Here is a 19,607-nt window from a genome sequence, read left to right as displayed (position 1 = left end):
ATGGCACATCAATGCGAGCTGTGGACAGAAAGGTTTGCTGTGTCTGTCAGCGTAGTGTCCAGAGCATGGAGGCGCCTACCAGGAGACAGGCCAGTAATCAGGAACGTGAGGAGGCCGTAGAGGGCAAACACCCAGCAGCAGGACGCTACCTCCGCCTTTGTGCAAGAGGAGCACTGCCAGAGCCCTGCAAAATGACCTCCAGCAGGCCACAAATGTGCATGTGTCTGCTAAACGGTCAGAAAACAGACTCCATGAGGGTGGTATGAGGGCCCGATAGTCCACAGGTGGGGGTTGTGCTTACAGCCCAACACCGTGCAGGCACGTTTGGCACTTTGCCCAGAGAATCACCAAGATTGGCAAATTCGCACTGGCGCCCTGTGCTCTTCACAGATGAAAGCAGGTTTCACACTGAGCACATGAGCACATGTGGACAGACGTGATCAGAGCTGAGACGCCGTGCGAGAACGTTCTGCTGCCTGCAACCCTCCCGCCATGACCGGTTTTGGCGTGGGTCAGTCATGGTGTGGGGTGGCATTTCTTTGGGGGCCGCACAGCCATCCATGTGCTCGCAGAGGTAGCCGTGACTGCCATTAGGTCCGAGATGAGATCCTCAGACGCCTTGTGAGACCATATGCTGGTGCGGTTGGCCCTGGGTTTTTCTTTATTTTTACTATTTTCTACATTGTAGAATAATAATGAAGACATCAAAACTATGAATTAACACATATGGAATCATGTAGTAACCAAAAAAGTGTTAAACATATCAAAATATATTTTATATTTGAGATTCTTCAAATAGCCACCCTTTGCCTTGATGACAGCTTTGCACACCCTTGGCATTCTCGGACAACCAAAAAACTGACTGCGAAGATGTTTTGGCACAAACTGAATTTAGGCTAACTAAGCAATGTATAGTGTAAAGAATCATTGTACGATCTAAACTGCTGTGAACTTTCCAAATAACCAAAAATATTGTATTTTCAGATTTTTGAAGCTGGTCTACAAAACTGAAAGTCAAATGCACAATAGCAAAACTTAACTGGAAGCATAGAAATAGTGCACATAGAACCGATCTACTGCTTCTTAAACTTGCTTTCAATGAAAATGACAGATCTATAACTCACATTTCTATGTCAATTTGGTCAGGTTGCCCAAAAAGTTACATATTACAGCTTTAACAGTAGTATTACCCCTTTATGGCAACTATCCTTCTAACGACTGGAGGCTAGTAGGCTACATGAGCACACCCAATGAAACAAATTACTGTATATTGGGATCGTGTGTATGTGTCCCATGTTGAGCTGCCCTCCAAATTCACTACAACACTGCTATTTTGCACCCCATTATCCTAACCTGTAGGCTAATAGTATATTACAGTGGGAAAGTGAAAGTTAATTAGACTATAGCCTATCTGCATTATATCCAACAGATGTGGGAGGAGTGAAGCAGGGTTTTACGCAAACGTGTCTGTGGGAGGAGAGGCAAAGGAGCTAATTTTAAGCGCTGTTTTAATATATTGAAATAATAATTGATCTAAATAGGCTTATTAGATCAACGATGATCAATAATCATAAGCTATATATAAATAAATAATCACTGTGTGTGTGTGTGAGAGAGACTCCAAGGACCACATTAATTTACCACTTTACAGTGTAGACAAGGCTAATCTCCCCCGCACTGAAATGGTAGCATCCAATTGAACCACAGTGATGAACCCCAATTTTCCAGCCACACTAATATTTCAACTTTCAGGTAAAAAAAAGGTCAATTAGAACATTTTACAAGGTAGAAAAATAAGAAATTGAAACAATTTCAACCAATTTTCTATTACTCAATTTCAACAAATGGACCCAAAAATGTAGAATTTTTAACATAGAAACTAATATTCTATTGTTCAATATCAACGAGTGTATTAGATCATTAGATTGATAAACGTTACCCCCCCCAAGCCATAAACTGTTGGCAAGTGGTTACAGTGCACCAAATCTGGAACCAACAGGACCCTGAACAGCTTCTACCCCCAAGCCATAAGACAGCTAAACAAGACTGCTAAATAGCTAATCAAATGGCTACCCGGACAACCTTCATTTACCTTTTTTTGCACTAACTCTCTTGCACTGTCTCTATGCACACACACTGGACTGTACTTACACTGACACCCCAACACATACATACGCCCACACACACATAACACGCGCACACATGCATACTGACGCCACACACTCACACTTTCACACTCACCACATATGCTGCTACTACTGTCTACTACTTGCCTAGTCATTTTACCACTACCTATATGTACATAGCTACCTCAATTACCTCGTACTCCTGCACATCGACTCAGTACTGGTACTCCCTGAATTTTTAATGACATGTTATTTTTGGTCATTATTGTATTTTTTTTATCTTTAACTCTGCATTGTTGGAAAAGGGCCCATAAGTTAGCATTTCACTGTTAGTCTACACCTGTTGTTTATGAAGCATGTGACAAATAAAATTGTATTCATAGGCTAGGCCTACTCTACATCACTACGTGCTCATGCATTTTTGCAAACAGTGATTGAGTTATATTATTAGCCTAAAATATGATTATCAAATCCACACATCACATTAGGAATCAAGGTTATTATAGTTTTGAGTTTTTATAATGAGTTTTTCTTTCTTTTAGTTTGCCATATTTTATTTGAAATTCGGTTTAGTTTCAGTTAGTTTTCAGATCCACTTTACTAGTTTTTATTTAGCTTAAGTATTATAAAAACAGTTCAATTTTATTTAGTTTCAGTTTTTGTTTTAGTGTTAGTAAAGAAAGTAGCCTATCTACTGTATGCAGGGGAGGCTAGGAGCCACGCACAGTTGAAGTTGTAAGTTTACATAGCCAAATACATTTAAACTCAGTTTTTCACAATTCCTGACATTTAATCTTAGTAAAAATTCCCTGTTTTAGGTCCGTTAGGATCAGCACTTTATTTTAAGAATGTGAAATGTGAGATTATTAGTAGAGAGAATGATTTATTTCAGCTTTTATTTCTTTCATCACATTTCCAGTGGGTCAGAAGTTTACATACACTTAATTAGTATTTGGTAGCATTGCCTTAAAATTGTTTAACTTGGGTCAAACTTTTCGGGTGGCCTTCCACAAGCTTCCCACAATAAATTGGGTGCATTCTGGCCCATTCCTCCTGACAGAGCTGGAGTAACTGAGTCAGGTTTGTTGGCCTCCTTGCTCGCACACACTTTTTCAGTTGCTGAGTGGCCTTTCAGGTTATGTCGATATAGGACTCGTTTTACTGTGGATAGAGATACTTTGGTGCACGTTTCCTCCAGCATCTTCACAAGGTCCTTTGCTGTTGTTCTGGGATTGATTTGCACTTTTCGCACCAAAGTACGTTCAACTCTAGGAAACAGAACGCGTCTCCTTCCTGAGCGGTATAACGGCTGCGTGGTCCCTTGGTGTTTATACTTGCGTACTATTGTTTGTACAGATGAACGTGGTACCTTCAGGCGTTTGGAAATTGCTCCCAAGGATGAACAAGACTTGTGGAGGTCTACAATTTGTTTTCTGAGGTCTTGGCTGATTTCTTTTGATTTTCCCATGATGTCAAGCAAAGAGGCACTGAGTTTGAAGGTAGGCCTTGAAATACATCCACAGGTGCACCCCCAATTGACTCAAATGATGTCAATTAGCCTATTAGAAGCTTCTAAAGGCATGACATCATTTTCTGGAATTTTCCAAGCTGTTTAAAGGCACAGCCAATTGAGTGTATGTAAACTTCTGACCCACTGGAATTGATACCTTAAATGATAAGTGAAATAATCTGTCTGTAAACAATTGTTGGAAAAATTACTTGTGTCATGCACAAAGTAGATGTCCTAACCGACTTGCCAAAACTATAGTTTGTTAACAAGAAATTTGTGGAGTGGTTGAAAAACAAGTTTTAATGACTCCAACCTAAGTACATGTAAACTTCCAACTTCAACTGTATGTGTTGTATAGTTTTTGAGTTTTTTGGGAGGTCACTTCTTGCCTCTGTTGGGCAGTAATACATAAGGTGATAGGTCAGGTCAAGTTTAAAGGTAGATTTAAGGAGATGACGCGAGATGACGTAGATGCACGAACTAAACAGTAGTAGTGGGTCAATTTCCGCAACAACCAGGAGCGTTGAAGCGCAAGGCTAAACCCTCAGCTCTTTTGGTCCTGTAACTACCACGTTGTAGCAGCATGAAGCGCACCCGTGCACAAGCGCAGATACTCTGTGTGACTGTGTGAGAGCAAAGCATTGCAACATGCCCATCCCAATGGGCGCGCTCGAGCAGATCACTTTTGTCAACTCGATGAGCATCGGTGGTCACCACCATTCAAAGTGTTGCATTCTGGGGATAAGAATTGTCCGACTGGCGCCTATGTAGCACATGGGATATATAAAATGTACTCCTCAGCCTGAAGTGTCCCTACTTACACCAGCAAATAGCTAGCTATTTGAGTGGGGCCGACTGGTAAGACACTTCAGGAGAGCGGTCACGTGTGCTAGTAACGCACAGGTCCAGGGTTCAAGCCTCAGTGTGAGCCGAATCAGGAGGACGTGGTACTCGCTAAGCATGCAGCGTAACACCTGTCACACCTACATGTCAACTCCATGAACTTTACAAAAATCATGTGATCAAAGTTAATGACGTTGCTTTTACCCAACTGCGCCATGCAGCCATCGCCTGCATTGTGGGAGGCTCTATAGTCAACCAATCATTAGGGTGTTTATGTTTTACCCACACAAACGTGACCAAATACATGACTGAAACAGGAACCAATTTGCCGGAATTTATGTTTGCCGGATATATTCAAATAAATGTGATATTTGAGGCTCTCTCTCACTAATTGATTATACAATGTGGAAACACAATACTATATTATGATTTCAGTTTGTGTGATATGGGGGTTAGATATTTCTGCCATGTTGATTTGAGCCTTGCTGTTGGAAAACCACATTATACCCTGACTACACCGCTCACGTCGCACGCGCGAGCGTTGCAAAATAAATTTAGAAATCTATATTATTCAATTATTGCACCCACACTGCTCGCGGTCTGCGTTGCCAAGGGCTAAAATAGAAGTCAGTTCTATTTGTGACGCAGATAGCGGTGCAAGTCCTGCCTCTCCCATCTCCTCATTGGTTTATAGAAGCAGATACCCACGTACCATCTCCTCATTGGTTATACCCACGTAAGTGATTGAAAGACAAACTGTGTTGTAGGTCGTCGTGGTAATACTATGAAAGTTTAGATGCCAATCACCATATAAGTTCAAAGAAGAAAAAGCCTGGAAGGAGGAGAGATGACTAGAAACGATTCGGTTGACCGTTTTATTTGTGGATTAATTGTCGGAGTAGAGGACCTTGTGCATTTCAACTCAATGTCCATATCCCAGGACAAATTAGCTAGCAACAGCAAGCCAAGTGCAAGCTAGATAGCTAAATTGCCATAAATGTTTAATGCTTTTTGACCTGTACACAAATTAATGTAATTGGTTCAGAGTTTGTTTTGATATTTTAACCTGCGTGTCGTGATCGCTTTTGGTGTGGGGGGACAAAATAAATCTATGCACGATGGCGCGCCAGCGCAGACGGTTAGGGCTCCGTGTTAGTGTCTGACTTTGGGCTGTCGCATATGCACTTCCGGCGGGTGAACAAACAGCTGACCTTGGGAAAACTCTTCCCTGTTGGGCGGAGCTCCATGGAACACGTGGTAGGGGAGGAGTCTGTGCAGTGCGTCATCCAATGAGGTGAAGCGGGCGATGTCAGGTGACAGAACCCCCGAATGATCCATCCTCAACTGCTGTAGCATCCTGGAGAGACACACATAGTACACTTATCACACACACACACACTCTCGCAGCCCCCCAAGGGGGTGCCCAGCAAAACTGCGGTACGCCACTGACACGCGCATATCTAGTCGCTAGTGAAAGTCTACACACCCCTTGCACAGTCTTCACATTTTGCTGCCTTAAAATTATATCTAGAAAGGATTCAATGAAAACCAATCCAAAGTGAAAAAACGATTATATAAAATTCTACAAATGACTATGAAATGCAAAATGAGGATGTATTGATTGCATGTCTTCATACCTCAGAGTTAATGCTTAGTGGAAGCATCTTTGGCAGCCATTACAGCTGTTAGAGGTCGACCGATTAATCAGAATGGCCGATTAATTAGGGCCGATTTCAAGTTTTCTTAACAATCGGAAATCTGTGTTTTTATTTTTTATTTTTACACCTTTATTTAACTAGGCAAGTCAGTTAAGAACACATTCTTAATTTCAATGACGGCCTAGGAACGGTAGGTTAACTGCCTTGTTCATGGGCAGAATGACAGATTTTTACCTTGTCAGCTCGGGGATTCAATCTTGCAACCTTACGGTTAACTAGTCCAACGCTCTAACTACCTGCTTTACATTGCACTCCACGAAGAGCCTGCATGTTACGCGAATGCAGTAAGAAGCCAAGGTAAGTTGCTAGCTAGCATTAAACTTATCTTATAAAAAACAATCAATCATAATCACCAGTTAACTACACATGGTTGATGATATTACTAGTTTATCTAGCGTGTCCTGCGTTGCATATAATCGATGCAGTGCGCATTTGCGAAACAGGACTGTCGTTGCTCCAACGTGTACCTAACCATAAACATCAATGCCTTTCTTAAAATCAATACACAAGTATATATTTTTAAACCTGCATATTTAGTTAATATTGCCTGCTAACATGAATTAGGAAAATTGTGTCACTTCTCTTGCAACAGAGTCAGGGTATATGCAGCAGTTTGGGCCGCCTGGCTCGTTGCGAACTGTGTGAAGACTATTTCTTCCTAACAAAGACAGCCAACTTCGCCAAACGGGGGATGATTTAACAAAAGCGCAATTGCGAAAAAAGCACAATCGTTGCACGACTGTACCTAACAATAAACATCAATGCCTTTCTTAAAATCAATACACAGAAGTATATATTTTTAAACCTGCATATTTAGCTAAAAGAAATCCAGGTTAGCAGGCAATATTAACCAGGTGAAATTGTGTCACTTCTCTTGCGTTCATTGCACGCAGAGTCAGGCTATATGCAACAGTTTGGGCCGCCTGGTTCGTTGCGAACTTATTTGCCAGGATTTTACGTAATTATGACTGACATAACATTGAAGGTTGTGCAATGTAACAGGAATATTTAGACTTATGGATGCCACCCGTTAGATAAAATACGGAACGGTTCCGTATTTCACTGAAAGAATAAACGTTTTGTTTTCGAGATTATAGTTTCCGGATTCGACCATATTAACGACCTAAGGCTCGTATTTCTGTGTGTTATTATGTTATAATTAAGTCTATGATTTGATAGAGCAGTCTAACTGAGCGGTGGTAGGCAGCAGCAAGCTCGTAAGCATTCATTCAAACAGCACCTTTGTGCGTTTTGCCAGCAGCTCTTCAAGCATTGAGCTGTTTATGACTTCAAGCCTATCAACTCCCGAGATTAGTCTGGTGTAACCAATGTGAAATGGCTAGCTAGTTAGCGGGGTGCGCGCTAATAGCGTTTCAAACGTCACTCGCTCTGAGACTTGGAATAGTTGTTCCCCTTGCTCTGCAAGGGCCGCGGCTTTTGTGGAGCGATGGGTAACGCTGCTTCGAGGGTGGCTGTTGTCGATGTGTTCCTGGAGCGAGGAGAGGGACGGAAGCTATACTGTTACACTGGCAATACTAAAGTGCCTATAAGAACATCCAATAGTCAAAGGTATATGAAATACAAATGGTATAGAGAGAAAAAGTCCTATAATTCCTATAATAACTACAAACGAAAACTTCTTACCTGGGAATATTGAAGACTCATGTTAAAAGGAACCACCAGCTTTCATATGTTCTCATGTTCTGAGCAAGGAACTTAAACGTTAGCTTTCTTACATGGCACATATTGCACTTTTACTTTCTTCTCCAACACTGTTTTTGCATTATTTAAACCAAATTGAACATGTTTCATTATTTATTTGAGGCCAAATTGATTTTATTGATGTATTATATTAAGTTAAAATAAGTGTTCATTCAGTATTGTTGTAATTGTCATTATTACAAATTGTAAAAAAAATAAAAATAATAATTGGCCGATTAATCGGTATCGGCTTTTTTGGTCCTCCAATAATCGGTATCGGTGTTGAAAAATCATAATCAGTCGACCTCTACTGTGAATCATTTTTAATAACATTCTACCAACCTTGCTCAACTCTTAGGGCAACATACATCCATTGTTTTTGTCAAAATTGCTCAAGCTCAGTACATTTGGTAGGGAATCATTGACGGACAGCAATATTCAAACCTTGCCTCAGATTATTTTAAGAAGATTTAAGTCAGGATGGAGACTGGACAATATAGGAACACTCAACACTCAAGAAAGCCATTCTTGCTATTTTGTTTCTTTTTCACCATTTTTATTGAAAACAATCACAGTAAGGTACTTAATTGTTACCCAGAAATTATTTGATATTGAGATAAAAACGGATGCATTGGACCTGTAAGGCAGCAAAATTTGAAAACTGTGCAAGGGGTGTGTAGACTTTCACAAGAGCACTGCATGCACGCACACACACACATATGGCATCTATACACATACACACACACTACTTACATTCCTCCTCTGGTGAGCTGCTGAGGGGCCGGCCTCTTCTGAGCGCTGACCTACAAGAGACACATTTCAATAACATCATCATCATCATCACCACCACACACAGGTCTGTAAACCCATGTTTCGCAACATTTCTATAGGCCACTATTAAAAAGAAGAGGATCCCAACCGCTTTCTATAGGCTAGGCCTACTATATTTATTTCTCAACTTTCCTAATATCAAGCACATTGCTTCACTTTATAAATCGGGGGGCATGCCTACCTGACTAGCATGAAAATGAACCATGGGAAAAGCATCTTCCATTGGCTATTCAAGTGCATACGGGGTAGCCTAGTGGTTAGAGTGTTGTGCAAGTAACCGAAAGGTTGCTGGATAAAATCCCCGAGCTGACAAGGTAAAAATCTGTCGTTCTGCCACTGAACAAGGCAGTTAACCCACTGTTCCCCGGTAGGCCGTCATTGTATATAAGAATGTATTCTTAACTAGCTTGCCTAGTTAAATAAAGGTTTAATTTAAATACAGATGACATGTATTTTTTGACCATGCCCCTGTTCCGTGAATGATAATGGCCCATTCTAAATCTAAACTAATTTCACACATATACTAAATAATATATGTAAAGACAAGAGTAAATTGAAAATAGTCTGATGGGTGAGAATATTATCACTTGTGAATGATGCCAAGCGTGTGCAGTCTAAGGCCAGAAACAGCACAACTTTTCAAATCATCTCATGCATCATGTATCTTAGCCCATGGGCCTATATGTTTTTATAAGGTTTGTATCACAACTAATGTGGCCAAATAACCTCAAACGTAGCCTATAGTCCCAAGACCCCTGGAACACAGTTGGAGCCCATAGCCTACAGAGCCTAGTGAAACATGTGTTCTTATAAGCCCAGTCATTGTTCAATCACGTGTGAAAACATAGTTTTGACTGGACACTATTTAAAAGAGGATGCCAGCTTTCTCGTGCTGCTATATTTTTTGCTCAATTATTAAAAATTAAGCACATTAATACACTTTAAAAACAGTGTATCCTACCTGGCATATTAAAAAAGTAACTGCACGTAACCTCCATTCACTTTTCGAGTGCTGTCACTTTCGCTGGAATAATTATCGGACCAAGCTGCAGCGCGATATGGTTTCCACATATTATTTATTAGAAACGCACAAAACAACAAAGAAAGAACGAAACAAAGAGGTGTAACATTACACTAACTCAAAACAATATCCCATAAAACACAGGTGGAAAAAATGCTACTTAAATATGATCCCCAATTAGAGACAACGATAGACAGCTGCCTCTAATTGGGAATCATACCAAACACCAACATAGAAAACTAAACTAGAACCCCACATAGAAAATAATAACTAGAAAACCCCCAAGTCACGCCCTGACCTACTATACCATAGAAAAACAAAGGCTCTCTATGGTCAGGGCGTGACAAGTGCAGGCTACGGATGACATGTTTTTGTTTTTTCTGGGCCATTCTAAATCAAATGTTATTAAGAATAATCTTATGGGTGAGAATATTATCAGTGCTTGTCAAATTGTGAATGAGAGACTGATGAAGTGTGTGCAGCCCGCACAATAAAGCCTGCGCTTGCCTTTCATGTGACTTTTTTCAAATCATCATTAGAGTAGCATCATGCAGCATTAGAATGTATTAGAAATCGAAACATATAGCCCAACGTTTGTATCACAAGTAAAGTTGCATAAATAACTCTAAATTAAGCATATAGGAGGACCTGTTTCTTTGTTAACCGCTCAACACAGAATAGCCGCATATGCGCACTCCCTGAGAAAAATATCCTTTCTATTTTATTCAGCTATGTTCAATTGTATTGTTCTTACTATAAAATAATGCCACAGAAATTATAAGCAAATCTTGCCTGCTAAATGATCTAGCATAGCCCACAGCCATACGGCATAACATAAGGACGACTCAGAATATGCTATTCTGTTCTTCTGTAATAGGCCACATTTTCTTCATATCATTATGTATATTTAGACCTGCCTAAAATAAATAATGGATTTATTGTGATGGTGTAGGATATATTAAATGTATTTATTACACTTTTTAAAATTCAGATGTTCCAAATGTCCGCATTAGTGGCTTGTAAACAGTTTATGTTACTTAACGGTCAATCAATTATTGTGAGACCGGCAGTTAGTTGCATGACAATCACCAGCTGACAACATTTCATGACCGCACACACAGTGTATAACATGTAGAATACCTGTGTGTTTAGCGGGGCGTCTTGGCTGATGTAGGTCATTGTTTTCACAGCTAGGAGACAAATGAGAAACAGAAGTCAGGAGAGGGTTTTATATACATCTATAACAACAACACACAAAAACACAAACACAAACCTTTGTTTCCAAGGAGGTTGACGAGCTGTGTCTGAGCCTGCTTGTCCTGAGGAATTGGGAGAACAAAACAATACAAAAACATCTTATAGAAACGCATACAAAGAGGGTAATAATTAAGTGAGGAAGAGAGTTGTAGTTAATACCTGTGTGTACTCCTGTTCCTGTGAGGCAGTACCAGAGAGAGACAGGGGGGAGAGGGAGCTGCTGTTCTGAGTCTGAGACAGTACGAGGCGCTGCACTGGGCTGCCCGACACCTGCCCTCGAACCCCAGTCGCCGTTCCAACCAGCGTCAGACGCCCCTGGTTTGATGCCGCCTGGACTGGGGCAGGGTTCGTACCAGGAAAACTCTGCCATGTTTGGGTCATGGCTCCTCCTACTCCCACCTGGCTGCCTCCCACCTGGATCAGCTGACCCCCCGCCGTCGCCGTGAAGTTCTGCCCGGCGACGAGCTGTACTGTGTTCTGATTGGCTAGCAGGGTTGATTGGGATGGGTCTGAGGGGCCATTGTGGTGGACCAGGTACTGCCCTGGGGGCAGGTTGGCCTGGCCTTGCTGTCCCTGGTTCTGCTGCCCCAAGGGAGAGTGGACCAGGATGGAGCCGTTAGCTGTGTAGTGTCCCTGGGCTGCGGTGTTAACCATGGTGGTGGTTGTGGTCTGGAGTCCCAGGCTATAGACTGTCTGAGCCCCAGCTTGAAGGGGTTTGGGCTGGATAGGTCTGACCAGGGCCTGGGCACCCCCAGGTCCTCTCTGGATGATGATATTCTGCAGGGGGATGTTCTTAAAGGGCAAGCCCACCTGGTTCACCTGGCCCACTGGGGAGGGGGTGGCAAACACCTGCCCCCCTGCTGCTACTCCCCCCCCCGTTCACCTGGCCCACTGGGGAGGGGGTGGCAAACACCTGCCCCCCTGCTGCTACTCCCCCCACCGCCCCCCCTACCCCACCACCCTGCCGGAGGAGGATCTGTTGGACCCCTCCCCCACCAAAGGACCCCAACACCTGGATGTGCCCCCCTGCCTGGCCGTTAGGCAGCTGGGACACGCCCTGGAGGAACTGACCACTGGGAAACGATGCTGTCGATGTGGTGACCCCGCTGCCGTACCCCCCCGAGACCAGCTGGGGGGGGAATGGGGAGGGGGCCGAGGGGAGAGGAGGGGGAGGTGGTTGGGAGTCTAGCATGGCCTCTTGTTCCAGAGTCTGTTCAGTGATGTCTGCCTCCATGAGAGACTTCTGCAGGATGTCAAAGGGCTGGTCCTCTCCTCCGCCAAGATCCATTCCTCCTGGAGAAGCTTCTCCCCCCAGCTCATCCTCAATGAACGATAGGCTACTGGAAAGCTGGAGGCCCACCCCTGCTGAATCCTCAAACTCTTCATCTTTGAGGCCGGAGTTAGAGCCAGCCTGAGAGAAAGATAACACTTTATAACTATGCAGGCTCCATCAGTTTATAAACCTATTACCAGCAGGGAAGTGCAGATTAATTTATACTCACAGTGTTACTGGTGAAGAAGGTTCCGGCAGAGCCGTAAGCTGCGTTCGTCACGTCATCCTCCTCAATCTGAGGGAGAAAATACACATCACTTCACCTGTATGCAAAGCAGCGTGCTAATATTCTATGACTTGAAATGGGCATGGATGAACTAGACCAGAGGGGGAGACACTCACAGACTTGTTGGTGGAGCCGTGGAGGTAGTCATTCAACGCCTGCACATCCCTGGAGGACAGAAGGAGGGAGAGAGCTTGAGTCAGAGAACATCCGAATGAAATGCATTTTATTTAACATTCGTAACCCCTGGGCACCAGATTTATCTGTTCCACTTGCCATTACTAATGCCTTAGTGTTAGATGTTTCTAGATGTGTTATAGATAGTGTTTGTGATTTATGTGTTATATAGATTTACCCTATAATATCCAGAAGACGGCGATCGTCCTCATCATCCATGACACCTGGGAGAGGAGAGAGCAGAGAGAGGGATGAAGTGACAGGGGGGGTGAAGTGAGTAGAAAGAGGTGTAATGGAGGAAAGGATAAGAGGAGATATCCTATTTTAACTGTATACACTAACTATGCTAAAAAGCTCATAAATGCAATATAAGAGCTCTTATTCTAAACCCTCTTGACTATTCTACATTGCTGCAACAATTCTTATGAATGCTTGTGAGCACAAAAGAGTTACGGAAAGTAATGCAGAGACATAGACAGTGAGACAACACAGAGGACGTGCTGGGTGGGTGGGTGTGTCACAGGCGGCCGGAGGCACCTGGGGAGGACGGGCTCATAGTAATGATTGGAATGGAGTAAAATGGAATGGTATCAAACACATGGTTTTTAAATATAATTCCATTCACTTCATTCCAGCAATTATTATGAGCCGTCCTCTCTTCAGCAGCCTCCTGTGTGTGTGTGTGGGTGTGTCAGACTGTATCTGCATGCTTATCTCTGGTGTGGTAACAGTTGGCGACGCAATAAAACACTCACAGCTTTCTGACAGCGAGCATGGAATCATTCATTAACCACCACCTTTTATTTCCTGTGATGGAGTAGTGGGCAGAGTGAGAGACAAGAGAGATAAGAGGGGAGAAAAAGAGAGATGGGAGAAGCACAGAAAGAGAGAAGTTAAGAACAATAGTATTAAAAGTGCAGTATTGCCCCCATCCCTCCACCTACCTTTTCCTATTGAATGAGAGTGAAGCTCCCGCCCCTACCCTTCTCTCTTCTCCTGCACATTGGTCTACTCTCCTGTCACCTCCCATTAAATGAAGATGGTCATCAAAGTGTAAATAACTCCACCCTGTTCCCTTTAAAATGTTGTTTGTTTGGGAGTTGAAGGTTTCCAAAGCATTTGCTTTGTTTTACAGCCAACATTCCACAGAACTAACTCCAATGATGCTGGCCTTGTATCGTGGTGAAAGGGGACATAAAACAGTTAATAATGTGGTGAATAGCAATGAGGAGCAAATCAGTAAATGTAGCCTTAGAATATTCTCAAGGTGAAGCTGTGTATTTTGTTAATTCAGAGATGCAATGCCTGGGTTAAACAAGGTGGTGTTTTGAAAAATGGCATGCCACTGTAGGGGGCCTGTGATGTGTCCAACTGTAGCAACATTTTCATTTTTGACTTCTTTGTATCTGTCATTCGACGTCATGTCGAATTACAAATGTGATACATTGTGTCAAGTCAGTGATGTAACATTGTGCTCTTGAACACATTTAACCAGTCGTTAAAACAAAATGGCGACTCGGCCACCATCTTTGGTTGAGAAAGAACCAAGCCTAATAAAGCTAAAAAAAGCAATGCGTCATAAAATGTCTCAGCTACAATTGAGTAGCTCAATGTAGGGAATTGCACGATTAATAGTTTATAAAACTGGTCGTTTTGGAATTGTGAAACAACTAGCTGTATTTTCAAAATGTAGGCTGCTAGCCTGTTTTTATGCTAGCAGCCCAGATATCTAGCTAGCTGCTAGCATACGCAGATAAGAGTGCAACTTTATATTCAGCTTTCCACTAACAAAAAAAGGAATAAAACAGTAAAACTATATTTTATTTCACAAGTTAAACCGATACACGTGCTCTTTGAAGGATCACTTCAAGTGTGTCCGTTTTAAGATATTTGCTGACAACTACGACACCATCACCAGGTTAACGATGGCTAATCGGCTAGCTAACCTCTAATGAGGTCCCTTTTCAACATTGGGGTTATTTTGTCAGAGGGGCAGGATTAGCTAGCACCACTAAATGGTGGGATATGTCTACACGTGTCAAATAACTGGCAAAATGCACTCTCAATAAAGCCTGGAATATTTAGCTAGTTAAATTTTTCACAGAATTTTCACAGAATTTTGAGCATGTGGAAAACAAGCAGCAGTTAGCTAAAACGTTGTTAGCTTGCCAGTTGCCCAAGCTATTGAAAATATTCAGAAAATAGTGTTTCCTCTCCCCTACACCTAGCTTAGTCACCAAGTTAGTGGTCGGAGTAGGCGTACAAGACGATATGGCTAGCCAGGGTCGGAGTAATTTATAAACCAGTTTATCCAAATAATAGTAGACACATTTAGCGCCAATTTAATTTTGAAATCGTAATAACACCCTCCCAAATTGTAGCAGCAATGTGCCATCAGACAAACAGCTAGCAACGACAGTCGTGCCACGGTTTTAAGCTTTGGAAACATCGTTTAGACCACCAGCTGATGTACAGCTTGCGATTTATGTCCAAAAATAGACTGAATCGACAGACAATGATAATCGCATTCGAGCACAAAAAGCCTGTCCTCCCAGCCTCTAGCTGGTCGCTGACGTGCTCTCTCTGCTGTGCTGGTGTAGACTTCAGAGGTTACCATTTGTCTTCTATTTAGCTCATCTGCCAGCATGCAATGCAAAACGTCAGATTTCTCTCGATTGGCTGAACAGACATATTTCAATCGTGGAATTTACGACCGCGCGGAGTCTTCAGCAACAGCTCTTTGGGCTAGCTATTTGACCGCAGATTTTTACTTGTAAACATCGGCCTGTTCAAGGTTAGCTAGCCGTTGTCGCCTATTTAGAATCGTCGGATAGAATTCGTTGACACGGCTAAACAGTGTCGATACCTAGGTGTTTTTTTCGATTAGCATAACATAAAGACGACTGAAAGAAGGCAAACCCTTACTCCTGTCTCACTCCTCTTGAAACCCAATATCTCCATTTGGCAACTTTTAATTTGCTCCCCCCTCCTTCTCCTCCTCCTCCTTCTTCTCCCTCTCCCACTCATATTTTTCTCACTGTCCCTGTTCTGTCTCAGATAGATTTCTCTCCACTCTCACTCTCTTCCCTCCCCGAAGGAAAGGAGGAAGGAGGTTGTGTGTGTTTTTTCCTAGAAATTTTATCACAAAATTATAATACACTCAAAGGGAAACTCACCGTCATGAAAAAGCAGTGCCTTGTCAACGGGGTTTCCTCGCCATCACAGCACGGGTAGTGCCGCTCCAGCAGAAGGCAGTAACATCAGAGCATTCTACAGATAGCGATGCAATATTCCATAGAAGTAAAATAGAACGGACAAATAGTCACTACACTCTAAATACTGAAAAACTATGTTCTACCATTCATTAAAGTTTTTTTTTTTACTTTCATGACAGATATTTCATAATTCTTCTCCCCTATGAATAGGAAATTGTTTTACAGTAGACTTGGCCATTATGAACGGTAGGGGGCGGGCCACTAGCAGATGCCACACCTTGATGTGGCTGATAAAGTAATTGAGGAAGCTGTACATTGTGTCTACAGAGAGATCAGCAAAACCAGGGCGTTATTCCACTCACATACCCTCCAATGGGATATAGGAGGGGGCAAACAGCTTTTATAAGTCATCGCAAATGTAACACAATTAATCGTATTCACAGTGATGCTATGTACACCATTTTCAATCAGAGATGTTTGTAATTCAGTCTATTCTGGTGTAAATTTTATGAATTCATATAGGCCTATTGTGTTCTATATACTACAGACCCATTTCTTATACTTGCATCAGCAGTCTACGCTGGAAAAGTGCAGTTATTTCTTCCTGCAGAAGAATTAACAGGTACTGTACGTGAAAGTGAGGTGTGTGTGACATTGAGAAATGCATAATAAACTCTTCTACACCTACTGTGAAGGTGGCTACTGATATACTACTTTACTATTCTGAAATTTGATTAAAGCTCAGGTTTTGCTTAATATGTGCACTGTCATCCTTCCACTTGCTTTCGCAATGGGGCACAATAAAACATAAACATCATTACATATGGATATTTGCAGTGGTGTAAAGTACTTAAGTAAAAAATACTTTAATGTACTACTTTAGTCATTTTGGGGGGTATCTGTACTTTACTATTAATATTTTGGACAACTTTTACTCCACTACATTCCTAAAGAAAATAATGTACTTTTTACTCCATACATTTCCCTGACACCCAAAAGTACTTGTTACATTTTGAATGCTTAGCAGGACAGAAAACAATTCACACACCAATTCACACACCTATCAAGAGAAAATCCCTGGTCATCCCTACTGCATCTGATCTGGCAGACTCACTAAACAGACTCACAATGCTTCATTAGTAAATTATGTCTGAGTGTGAAACTAGCTCTCCGTAAATTATATATATTTTTTTTTAATCATGCTGTCTGGTTTGCTTAATATAAGAAATTTGAAATAATTGATACTTTTACTTTTGATAGTTAAGCATATTTTAGAAAAACATTTACTTTTGATACTTAAGTATATTTAATACTTAAGTATATATATTTTTTTACTCAAGTAGTATTTTACTGGGTGGGTGACTTTCACTTTTACTTGAGTCATTTTCTATTAACGTAACTTTACTCTTACTAAAGTATGACAATTGGATATTTTTTCCACCACTGGATATTTGTTATGGATTTAAACAATTATGTATGAACTTGGGTGGGAGTGGGAGAACGTAACAAACAACGCTCCCTAATCCACCAATGGAATAACAGTATAGTCACAAGAGAGGAGAGATGTATCCAATAAGAAGGCCGTTTGTTACGAAGCAACCGCATCTTCTTCCGTATTCGAATCTTTGCGGATACAAACAATATCAGTGAAAACATGGACGTGAAGAGTGGTACTTGTCAGGGAAACGAGGATTCTGGTCCCAGTGAGTCCGGCATTAAGATCCCGGACAGGATGCTGAAACGAGAACAAGATAGGCTTGAGGACGTGGAGAGAAAGAAAGAAGCGAAAAATAGCCAGTCTGTCACGGAGGAGAAGAGTGGGTTCTTCACTGCGACTTTCAGTAGTGAAAGGGCGACTATCGAGGAGTTACTGGAGGGCTGCTCGGGGGCTACTGACCGCGCCCTGGCCACTCAAACCCTGGAGGAAGTGACTACTAAAACACAGCTCCTCCAGAAGTTTCTAAACGATAGCATGGTGTTTTTACCGCAGTACGAGCTGAGACAGGCCCAGGCGGCGCTCCAGAAACTACAGAACTGTCTGGCCGAGAAGAGAGACGAGATTCTCCCCAAGAAGAAGTTCGCCTTTAGGTCGCGCGCAGCAAATACACCCAAAGTAGACCCACCAGCTCCACCTGTAACGCCTAAGGATTCTGGCCGAACTAAAGTGGACGGAGCCATAAGCCCCCCAGAGCAGTGTGGCTTCTCCCACTTTGAGGGCCAGGTAACAGTCCCTAACATAACAATATTCAAGCATTTCTTCTGAGAATGTTTGTCTCTAGTCAATTGTGGTTTAGGTTCTACTCTTTGCAGGTATGTATCTTAAATGTCTGATGACCACTGTTTTATTTTTGGCAGGTGCTGACCAAGTCAGGGGAGGAGATTAAACAACAGGATGTTCTACTGACCCACCTGACCAACTGCAAGGTCAGACTCCTGGGCTCCCCCAGCACCGTCCACATCAAACACGTCCAGAACTGTGAAATCTTCTCTGGGCCAGTGTCCAGCTCTGTGTTTGTGGACCACTGCACCGGCAGCACCCTCTCCTTCCCATGCCAGCAGCTACGGACTCACCACACCACCGACACACAGGTCTATCTGCATGTCACCAGTCGCGCCATCATAGAGGACTGCCAAGGGGTGCGCTTTGCCCCCTTTGCCTGGTCCTACCTGGGTCTGGACCAGGACTTCAAGGTGTCTGGTCTGGATCGGGAGAGGAACAACTGGAACCAGGTGGATGATTTTAACTGGCTGGCCTTAGGTACCCAATCTCCTAACTGGTCTGTCATTCCAGAAACGGAGAGAAGAACAGAGTGGGACTCCTAGAGACATTAGTATACAAAGAGCCTGTCAATCAAAGAAATACATTTTTCTTATTTTCTTTCAGCCCTGATGTGACAAAGCCTTACGTGACTTTGCTTTTCATGCTGATGAGTTGTTCCATCGTACTCACAGTTGTTCCATAGATGTCCTGACAGGGTTAACCATTAAATAAATATTGGGTAATATTCACGGTAGCGTGCTGCCTGTAATCTTTAATATTTCCTCACAGGGAGAGAAAAAGTTGCTGCATTACTGCTTTCTCACGACCATACTGAGCAATAAACAGAATATGTTAACCACAGGTAATGTGTTAACCACAGGTAACACAGCTTATTGCATGCTCATTTAATCAGAAGGACCATCTTAGTCCTTAAATGCCATCTTATGTTTACAAACAGCACTTGTTCTGTCATTATTCTCCCATCTATAAAGCACTAAATACCTCACTGTATCTGTTCTTCTGATTTAAGTGGTCTGGAGTAAATACTAGAGATGTGAATAAAGGGTTTGGCTGACACCAACCAATCTGTCTAATTGTGCATGAAATAATTTACTGAAACAGTTAGGGGTGGTTTCCCGTACACAGATTAAGCCTAGTCCTCAAATTCCTTGGACTCTCTCTCTATTGAAAATGCTGTATAGTCCAGGACTAGTCTTAATCTGTGCATGCCCCTAATGGTTTCTTCCCCTTTCCACATCCTGTCCCCACTCTTCCCATGAGATAGCTAACTCATTCGATGTCAATATCATACTGCTGTCGTGACAGTGCTGATCTCCGCCCTCAGGTACACTAACACCAGTATGCTCTTCTGGTTTCTCTGATCTCTGGCTC

General features: G+C 42.4%; 2 protein-coding genes across 4 annotated transcripts in view; one reads left to right on the top strand and one right to left on the bottom strand.

Moving 5' to 3' along the window:
• The window catches only part of bicral (BICRA like chromatin remodeling complex associated protein), a 28,083-nt gene extending 11,855 nt beyond the window's left edge, over positions 1–16,228 (bottom strand). The window contains exons 1-11 of one of the 3 annotated variants that reach the window (XM_023993210.2): positions 15,917–16,228; positions 13,496–13,547; positions 12,919–12,964; positions 12,683–12,731; positions 12,510–12,575; positions 11,921–12,418; positions 11,167–11,856; positions 11,024–11,069; positions 10,891–10,940; positions 8,652–8,701; positions 5,691–5,836 (exon numbers count right to left, since the gene is read on the bottom strand). In XM_023993210.2, coding sequence (XP_023848978.1) covers positions 5,691–5,836; positions 8,652–8,701; positions 10,891–10,940; positions 11,024–11,069; positions 11,167–11,856; positions 11,921–12,418; positions 12,510–12,575; positions 12,683–12,731; positions 12,919–12,964; positions 13,496–13,523 — 1,669 coding nt within the window. In that variant the 5' untranslated portion in view covers positions 13,524–13,547; positions 15,917–16,228. Of the gene's footprint in view, positions 1–5,690; positions 5,837–8,651; positions 8,702–10,890; positions 10,941–11,023; positions 11,070–11,166; positions 11,857–11,920; positions 12,419–12,509; positions 12,576–12,682; positions 12,732–12,918; positions 12,965–13,495; positions 13,548–13,684; positions 15,834–15,916 lie in introns of those variants that run through there. The other 2 variants (XM_023993213.2, XM_023993212.2) reach the window with 2 other exon arrangements.
• A 1,314-nt stretch (positions 16,229–17,542) lies between these two features.
• On the top strand, positions 17,543–19,296 carry tbcc (tubulin folding cofactor C). The gene is made up of 2 exons (XM_023993209.2): positions 17,543–18,176; positions 18,311–19,296. Exons 1-2 carry the CDS (start codon positions 17,610–17,612, stop codon positions 18,776–18,778), a joined length of 1,035 nt encoding a protein of 344 aa, XP_023848977.1. The 5' UTR covers positions 17,543–17,609; the 3' UTR covers positions 18,779–19,296.
• Positions 19,297–19,607: the final 311 nt, after the last annotated feature.

This window comes from Salvelinus sp. IW2-2015, linkage group LG8 (assembly GCF_002910315.2).
Source record: "Salvelinus sp. IW2-2015 linkage group LG8, ASM291031v2, whole genome shotgun sequence".
NCBI lineage: Eukaryota > Metazoa > Chordata > Actinopteri > Salmoniformes > Salmonidae > Salvelinus > Salvelinus sp. IW2-2015.
The sequence above is the reverse complement of the archived record's forward strand: the minus strand, read 5'-3'. Positions and strand labels throughout refer to the sequence as shown.